General features: G+C 38.9%; 1 protein-coding gene across 1 annotated transcript in view; it reads left to right on the top strand.

Annotated features, from left to right (window-relative positions):
* The window catches only part of SYNJ2 (synaptojanin 2), a 59,129-nt gene extending 49,560 nt beyond the window's left edge, over positions 1-9,569 (top strand). Inside the window, exons 21-27 of the mRNA XM_034428560.3 lie at positions 509-677; positions 882-1,061; positions 1,779-1,913; positions 2,998-3,110; positions 3,697-3,805; positions 4,564-4,766; positions 6,555-9,569. Coding sequence (XP_034284451.2) covers positions 509-677; positions 882-1,061; positions 1,779-1,913; positions 2,998-3,110; positions 3,697-3,805; positions 4,564-4,766; positions 6,555-7,319 — 1,674 coding nt within the window. The 3' untranslated portion in view covers positions 7,320-9,569. The remainder of the gene's footprint in view (positions 1-508; positions 678-881; positions 1,062-1,778; positions 1,914-2,997; positions 3,111-3,696; positions 3,806-4,563; positions 4,767-6,554) is intronic.
* Positions 9,570-9,833: the final 264 nt, after the last annotated feature.

Raw genomic sequence — 9,833 nt, forward strand, 5'->3', positions numbered from 1 at the left:
CTCAATTCACTGAACAGACTACAGGTAGTCCTTGACTTACAACAGTTCATTTAGTAACCATTCAAAGTTATAACGGCACTGAAAAAAGTAACTTCATGACTGTTTTTCACACTTATGACCGTTGCAGCATCCCCAGGGTCACGTGATCAAAATTCAGATGCTTAGCAACTGACTCATATTTATGACTGTTGCCATGTCCCAGGGTCATGTGATCGCCTTTTTCAATCTTTTTACAAGCAAAATCAACGGGGAGGCCAGATTCACTTAATAACCATGTTACTATCTTAACAACTTCAGTGATTCACTTAACAACTGTAACAAGGTCATAAAATGGGGCAAAATTCACTTAGCTAATATTACACTCAGCAACAGAAATATTGGATTCAATTGTGGTGGTAAATCGAGGACTATCTGCATTGCTTTGCATCATGTTAATATCTGGGTTTTGCTTATGAGTAATAGTTTGATTGATTACAGGTAAAATAATGTAATGGGGTTTTATGTCTAGATTAAAGGCAGGATTGTGAAGATTTGTCCTAAAACCAAAGATTGGCTGAAAGGTCTTCAAGAAGAAATTGCTAGGAAACGTGACAGTATTGCTCCTATGTCACCCACAGCAAATTCCTGTCTGCTGGAGGAAAATTTCGATTTTTCAAGCTTAGATTATGAATCAGAAGGTACGTGGCCTAAGATGTTTGTAAACATATAAGGTTTGGTCAGGAGGGCTTTTTCTCCATGGAGCCTGACTGAGATGGGTTGCTATTCTCTTTGCAGATTGATATAATTTGTTAAAAAACAATCCCCTTTGTTTTAGCTGAAATGTTGAAAGAAAACAACATTTCTTCAACTTCCTCATTCTGTTATAACATTTTCCAATTTAGGTGATATCTTAGATGAGGAAGATGATTACTTGGATGAAACATTGCATCCGGTACCATGTGAAACTGAAATGGTATCAACAATGGAAGAGTCGGGAGATGGATCAGAATATGTGAGCATGGCGTCTACCATACATGCAAACAAGTCACATCTTGCTGGAAGAAAACCATGTCGATATAAAGGTATCCATCCTTTCATGATGAAAGACAAATGAAGCCATAGCCATACAGTAAAAGTTGGTTGGGTCACCCAAATAAGGCTTTTTTATTGGAATAAGTAAACCCAATTAAGTGGACAAAGTTATCTCCATGTTAGAGCTATTCAGATAATTAATGATATAATTTCCTGGGACAGAGTGATGTTGCCCTGGAGATATATCATAATTTAATTTGAGCTCTTCTTAAGGATTAATGAGCAAACTTGATTGGGGTGGTTTAGCTGTGTGAATGTCTATGCCATCCATGCTTTTGCTTTTACTGTTTTGGGGGCATTATATGCACTCGTTTTGGAAATCTTTGAATGAACCAATTTGTTCATTATTATGCTTTCTGAGTCGGCATTGTAGTTCAAAACTTCGTGCCATCATTCATGGAGGATTAACAGAACAGGCCACTTGATTTCTGACTGATCTCCCTTATGACTAATTGTTTCACCACTAGGAATAACAGGAGGCAATGACTGGCTCAGTTGATTAACTCTGATACATTGCTATTTGATGGATGTCAATGATTGAATGTGGCTCATAGAATCCTTGGGAATTTTCCCCATGTAGCAAGCACGTGTTAGGTGTTGTATGGTTATTTCTCAGTTTCCTTCCTTCCTGGATAATTTCAAGGGCATCGATTTTTCTCAGTAGCATTTTGTTTTCTAATTTTATATCCTTTGGCCATGTTCACTAGATGATGCTGACTTGGTTGAACTAAAACAAGAGTTTGAAGAAAGTGCAGAGTTCTGTCATCGCTCCCCAACCAGATCTCTGTCTGTGCCCGGTAGACCTCGGCAGCCTCAGCCCCCCCAGCGACCTCCCCCACCAGGTCAGAGTTTGTGTTCTTTCTCCAAGAGTTTCTACTCAGTGGGAAAAAAATGTCCAGATTTTTGAAATGACAGTCTTGAATACAGAAGGAAATCAAGGTTACAAATACTGTACACAAGACTGCATCTAGTTTCCTCTAAATTTTCTTTTGCCAAGAAAAGCTGAATTTGTGTCCTGTACAAAGAACCATTCTGGAGAACCATTTCACACTGTTGTCCAAATGGTGATTAAGTGGCAAGGCCCAAAATTGAAATTGGTCTGGCTTTCTGTCTGACTTCTATCTAACTTTGAGCTGGCTGTTGTATCTGCTTGAACTATATACAGATAGTCCTTGACTTACCATCACAATTGAGCCCAAAATTTCCATTGCTAAGCAAGACACTTGTTAACTAAGTTGCATCCCATGACTTTTTGGCACAATTGTTAAGAGAATAATTTCAGTTGTTAAGTGAATCATGCAGTTGTTAAGCGAATCTGGCTTTCTCCCAATGACTTTGCTTGGCGGGGTACATTACAAAGGGTGACCATGTGACCCTGTCCAAATTTTGATTATGTGACCATGGGGATGGTACAGTGGTTGTAAGTATGAACACTGGTGACATGTCACTTTTTTCAGTATAATTGTAACTTCAAATGGTCACTAAACAAATGGTTGTAAGTCAAGGACTACCTGTATACTACCCATGCACATTAACAAGGTGGATTGCTGAAGGTAACCCCAGAAATAGCAGAAGATGTGTATGTTTCCTTCTGTATAATTTCTGTTAAGTTAGGGCTAACAGAAGCAGAGGAATTTGCTTAACTTCTCAACAAAAAAATATGTAAGTTGGTTTTCCCCTAGTTATATCACTCAGAGGTAGATATCCCAGTCCAGATTCTTTTTTCCCTTGTTATAGAAGCAAATTGAACATTTCCTTACCTAATTATGGCAGGGGTGTAGCCATGTCCCCCAAGCTCTGTCTCCAGTTTTCTCAGATGTTTTCAGGATTTTTAAAATCAAAAGCTGGCCAACATGTCAATATTGGGTTTGTGTACTTATATTACACCACCTCCCATTAAGAAATTATTTTGTGTTTTTCCTACAGCTGCAGTGCCCATTAAAAAATCCCCATCAGATGGTTCCATCTCTTCAGGAAGCTGCTCTCTGTCCTCCATCTTGGATTCAGCAAAGCTTCTTCCAGGAGCACCACAGCACCCTGTGAGTAGCTCAGTTCAATCATTTCAAGTACTGATAAGAAAGAAAAAAACCACTTTGCTCAGTATAATGTTAAGATAAGGTTCTCTTATGAGAAGCACCAAAATATTAAGAAGGTCTTGAGCTCTAAATCACCACTACCAGCACCCTAAATAGGAAAATATAAGGCACCTTCTCCAATCTAGTACTTTTGGGATGAGGGGGACTGCCATAATTCCTAATGGCCATCTACCTGGGTTGATGGAAATTATAATCCATGTCCAGAGAGCACCGGATTAGGGAAGATTAATCCAATAGCTGCTCTGAGTATGTTTAAGTAGAAAGCAGACAAATAATATTTTAATTAATAAATACGTGTCTGGTGGCAGCAACTAAGTAAAGGAAAAGAATATATAAAAGATGTTCCTCTATATGCTGTAAATTAAGTTTCATGAAGGCATGACCAGTAAAAAAAAAATGATGATCCCCTGAAAAAAAAGCAAAGCTACTTTCATGTTTATATACTGCTTATAGAAGGGGCAGCTGTTGTATTTATCTTCCCTCTAAACTCTCTTTTTATTTCTCCTTTGCTTTTACATTTTCCTGCAAGCCAAAATCACGAACTGGAATTAGTAAGCCATACAATGTAAAACAGATCAAAACCACCACCCCAGAAGAAGCCGAGGAAGCCATTCGGTGTCTGATGCAAGCAAAAGGAGGTATAGCCGGTTTCCTTTTTAAAAGCTTTGATGATATTCTTTACTTAGGAAAAAAAAAAAATCAAACCCACAAGTATTGGATGGGGTTATGTAGCTTGGTAATGGTACATGTTAAAAAGATCTGGGAATAGTGATCTGGCTCCCCCCCCCAAAAAATCAAAATTAACTAGGTTACATCAATAGAATCATGGGAATTGTTCCACTTTATTTGGCTTTGATTGGGCCCCGTGCCAATTATTGTGTTTGGCTTAGGGCACTATACTTAAGAAGGATTCAGAGAAATTGGGACAGGTTCAAAGAAAGTCAGTGAGAATGACCAGGGGACTAAAACCTTGGACATATGGAAAGAGATTGAAGAAGATAGTATGACTGAAAAGTGAGGTAGACAGCTGAGCAGGAATATGAAAGCACTCTTCAAATATTTGAAAACATGTCACACAGAAGACAATTACAATCTGTCCTCTCTCATTCAAAATGCAGAATACAGAATTGAGAAGGAAGAGGCTGATGCTGAGAATGATCTTTCTATGCTAATTAAATAAATGGGGGAAAAAGTGTCTTGAAATTCAAATTGTTCTTTGTCCTTCCTTGGCTTATCAATTAGTAAGGCCGGTAAAAATCCTTTTCTTTGGCGTGCATTTTTAGCCTAGATGTTGTCAGGTTTTATACAAGGAATAATATGTGCTGTTAAAAACAAGTGCTACTTTGGATATACTGAATGCTTTAAAGAAATCAAATAACATTTTTTTGTATTTCAGTAACACCCCAGGAATCCTTAGCTTCCATTCCGGCAAGAACTCAGACTGTGACTAAACCTGAATTCATTCCCGGTGGCCCAAAGCCAGCACCTCTTCAGGGCCTCCAGCCAGCCCCAGTCCTCATACCACAGCGCCCCCCACCTAAAGTCCCAACTACCAAAAAACCTGCACCTTTGCAGAAGATAGGAGTCAAGACAGGATGTGTAAGTGTCACTATAAAGCTCTTCCCTCTGCACAGAAAGCATCCCTTCATATAGATTGCATATTTAGTGTTAGCAAGTAAATTACAAGAGCTTCAGGGTTGTTGTTTTGTCTCCAAGATATATTTGGGAAGATAGAGCTTTTACGTTTTCCCTATAGTCCTCCTCTCCTAAAACAAGTGTAAGAAATGTGTAGTGCCTAACTGAGAGCTGAGGAAAGAATTGAAAAAACTCAAGTTTTTCTGTGATTGATGCAAGTATACATTCTGTTGCACTGAACCCTTAATAGATGGGGGTGGGTGGGTTAGGGAAATCTGATTCAAGTAGCGCTATTCCAACTCAGGCTAAATCAAAATCTGAACTCTCCTTTATAGCTTCATTGTACTTTGAAATGTGGAGTGACAAGCAATACATATCGAAATTCTACATAAGAGAAAACTCCTCCAGGGTTTGGAAAGGAGGAGAAAAGGAGAGATTATAGTTTGTGATGGATTGTTGTAGCTTCAAACCAAGAACTCTGACACAGGGCTTTGCTGAAATGCTTTTTGAAACTATCTCTAACTGTCAAGTGGCCAATGCTCTTAGCTTAGAGCCATAGTAGCACAGTGCTTAGAATGCAGTATTGCACTTGCAGGCTATTTCTGCTGACTGCCAGCTGCCAGCAGTTCGAGTCTCACCGGTACAAAGTTGACTCAGCCTTCCACGCTTCCGAGATTGGTAAAATGGGATCCCAGATTGTTGGAGGCAATATGCTGACTCTGTAAACCGCTTAGAGGGGGCTGTAAAGCACTGTGAAGCAGTATATAAGTCTTAAGTGCTAAGTGCTATTTATCTCTTAATCTCAGGAACATTAAAATGAGTATCCACGGGATTTGGAGGTAATTGCACATATTGTGGAGTTTGGGGCTATTGTTTTTCTGAGTTACACTGCTCTGCTTTATATCATTTACATATTGATTAGGAACATTTGCTTGAGAGAGGGAAGGCAGAGTGGAAGAAATGGGAAGCAAATAACTCTCCACTTCCAATTTGTCAAGATTTCCCTTCTATTTTTTAAAAAAGCCACCTGCTTCTAAAATTCTGCAGCTTTCTTACCTTCATTCTGCATGTTATGCTCCAACAATTGTACACACAAAGCAGAAGATTCTCAGGGAAAAGGAATGGTGTACCTTTGCACCTTTAAAGATATCTAGCAACTCCTTCTCGGAGTCCTAAAAATGTTATCCCAAAATGTTAGCAAAATTGTTACAGCTATTTGGTGATTTTAAGTTAGAGATCTAAAGATTTGAATTTCTAATTGGGGGTGGAGGAAAGGAACAGAAGGATAAAATAGCAAGGTTTATTTAACATGAAAACAGTTGTATGGAAATATGAGGAATTAATATAGAAGATTGTCAGCCTCTTTCAAAAGTTCCTTGAATTATTCTGCATTTTCTGTTTTGCTTACATGCAGGGGTTTTGAAGAGTTAGGGTTAGGGTAAAAATCCTGCAAAGGTTGTAAATTGTAAAAATCCTGCAAAGGTTATTACTATATTGTAAGGCTGTTATGATTACAAATCACACTGATTAAATGGTTTCTTCAAGTGTACAGGATAGGGACAGCAAACTGCACTGGCGTTTGTATTACCAGAAAACACACACACATACACCTGCCCTCAAGAGCGAGAGAAATGTTTCTTTGTTTATTAAATTTGTGTGCCACCCATCTGGTCCAGAGATGACTCTGAATGGCTTGCTGTTTCTAATGAGAGGCTGGTTGAAAAACAACTAATTGTCCATTTTTTCTCTCAGCCCCATTCTCCAGAAGAGCAGTTTGAACAGATCTTGGGTCACTTCTCTGCATCACCAGAATCTGGTATGGAAACCACAACTGTTACTGGTTCTCTTCAGACTGTCCCCATTCCTAAGCCAAGGACAATGCATCCTGGCAAAATTGTCAAGAGGAGCAGCAGCAGCAGCAGCAGCAATGAAAGGCAACCAACTCCCTTGTCTCTTTTAGAGGAAAGTTCTCATATTCCTTCTCTGAACTTGACTCAGGCTCCAAGAGTTCCCCCAAGGAGAAAGAAGTCTGCTCCTCCCGATTTTCATCTGCAAGTACTCCAGAACAGCAATAATCTGCTTCTAAAAGGGCTGACATTCAATTCCAACAATAACAACGTTCCAGCACCATGTTTTTCCACAATGAAGGATTCTGGTGCACTTCCATCTTCTCTGAGTGAACCCTCTCGTCTTGCTACAACAGTCGTGATCAGCTCAAAAGACAATGATGCTAAGCTCTTGAGGCAGACTGGTTTAGAATTAATTGGTGACCAACAGGCAACTCCTCCCTTGCGGATTCAGCAACAACAGCAAGTTTCAGACAATCATTGTCCAATGGAGAACAGCAATTTGTTAGACTTGGAAGTAGATTTTGCTGCTTGCCAGCCAGCGATTCAGCCGTTACCAGCCAATCCACCTCCTGCTACACAAAATTTGAAACACTCCTGTCCAAAGGATTTCAGCCACTGGGTCACATTTGGAGAAGATGGCAACAGTAGTACTATATCTCAGGGTTAAACTCTGACCTCAGTTTAAAACTACAAACTCATTTTTGTACTTTTTCCCTAGAAAAGCACATTTTTTCCCTAAACTTTATGATAGAAGGAATGAAGTTCAGTAAATCAGTTATGGCAGTGGGCCCCAACCTTTGGGCTTGGCAGCCCAGCGGGAGTAGCAAGTAGCAGCCTGCTGTGCACACTCGCGCCAGCCCACCACTTATGCAAGTGGCGCTGCACACATGCAAGCACGCTGGCGTGCCACGCACTAGTAGAGCTGTGCGTGCGTATGTGCCAGGCCACCTTTCATGCGGCCCAGTTCCAAATAGGCTACAGGCCGGTAGTGGGCCGCAGCCCAGGGTTGGGGACCCCTGATGTATGGTATAGCACTCATCTTTCCGCACTCCTTGGTGATTTCTGGTTCAAGTTTAATAGTAAATTCAATAACAAGTATTTATCATATGCATGTGTGCTATAACGAGGCCCGCTTCAATTATTCTTTACTTGCACTTTGCTCATATCTGAATTCCATGCCACAGGTGGCTGCTTGCCCCGTAGTTCTCAACTGTAAAAAGATGGTATAGTTAATTCTGCTTTATATACTAAGAGGTACTCTGTGCCATTCTTGAGCCAACTGCATGCTTAGAACCCCGGTTCAGTGTCTTAAATTATTTTTATCCTTGTTATCAATGTATGCAAAGTAGGAATGAATTTGAGTTTCAAAAAGGCCCATTGGTAAGAGCAAAAATGATAATCTGATTCTGTATAGCAATAGCTGTCATCAGTAATATAGAGTGAAGTCCAAGGTGGTTTTAGAAGTGGCATGGTAAGCTTTGGGCTGGTAGTATCCATAATAGCCATTCAAGTTCAAGCTGTGATAGAAAACCACCTTCAGGATATTAGAAACATGCCTGTATGAAGACATGGAAATATGTACTTGAAACAATGTGGTTATAGATCCAGCCTGTTTTGAATGGGAGCCTGAAGGGGTGAAGACAAGTGAGGTATTCCTCTACAGATCACCTCATAGGATAAACCATTGTTAATTTTCTATTATATACATAGATATGATTCTGTCTGGATTAATATGAATAAAAGTGTATTACCTATGGAAGAAAATACCCATATATGATATAGGTAGGAAATACACAGGTACATATACGAGAGGCTTCTATTCTCATTTTTAGTATTTAAATCTCAAGTATTCTTAGGCTAATAAAATGTCCGGTGGATTATTGGGAAAAAAACACTAATTAGTATAGGCCGGGCTAATATTTTTGTGCACAATCATTTTACATCGTAAAAGATAACAGTGATTTAGCTTTACAGTTTAGGCCAGAAATTAAAATCTAGGATCTAATTTGTAATTTAATAAAGAATTATGTTGCTTTAGAAGAAGCAGCGAAGTTAATGATTTTTATTTTGGGGATGCAACATGTATTTTGGCCTTTTTTTATTCTCAATACTGAAAATGTGGTTTATGAGAAATTAGTCTTGGCCTATTCTTATATAGGTATATACACTATGCAAGGCTAAAGGTTAATTAGCTAACATATTGCTATTGTTTTTATTAAATGAACCTTAAGAAAATATAGTTGGGGATGCCAAATCAGGTAGGTTATTGTGGTCTCCATTCCCCTGCCTCTAGGCCAACCATTACACTGCTGTAAGCAATATTTCAAAAATTGAATGAAATAATGAAAAGGAGAATATGTAGCAGTGACATTTGCTTACTGGAAGACATAATTTTGTACTCTCTAGATGGGTTGCCTGTAACTCCCATGATCCCCCTCTAAGAAGGTTGTTGCCCTTGGCGTAGGACAGCTGGTCAGGGAAGATTGCTCTAACCCTCCCCTTTAATAAGGAAACCAGAAGCATCACTGGTTATTTATGGCTGCATCTCAAGATGAAAAATGAACACCTATTAAAAGGAAGCCTAGTATACTGTTACTGACGATATTCTCTGCAACATAATTTATCAGCTTTGAGGCAGGTCATTTACATGCTAATAAAAGCATTAGAAAGCAAGTCAATTGAAGTGACTTTATAAATTGCAAATGAAAGTAATTTTTATTACTCTACTTGAAGTGGTATCCGCTGTTGGCACTATATTGTATAACTTGCTGCCTAGTGAGATGCCTCATTAAAACTTGAATCTTTCTAGTAACATACTCTGCCATCAATTGCAATTTATGCCACTCGCCCTGAGCAAAAATGGAACAGGGCAAATGTTGCAATAAATAAAAGTTGTCCTGAGCAGTTTTTAAAAACATTTCTTCTACTGAGTAAAATATAACCTCTGAAAATGTTTAATAAAAAAATACTGTTTAAATATATAGAAAGTCACAGGCAATTTCAGGAAAGCAAAGCTGAATTTCAGTTACTTCATTCAAGACCAAATCATAGTCCATTCAACACCAGTAGCTTCATGATGCTATTGAGTCATGTATCCATTTAGATACAACAGTATTCATAGATTTGACATCATGAGTAATTCACATATTGTTTACTTCATTATGTATAAATTGCCTAGTGA

Source organism: Pantherophis guttatus, chromosome 1 (assembly GCF_059756535.1).
Source record: "Pantherophis guttatus breed Tessera chromosome 1, ASM5975653v1, whole genome shotgun sequence".
Classification (NCBI taxonomy): Eukaryota; Metazoa; Chordata; class Lepidosauria; order Squamata; family Colubridae; genus Pantherophis; species Pantherophis guttatus.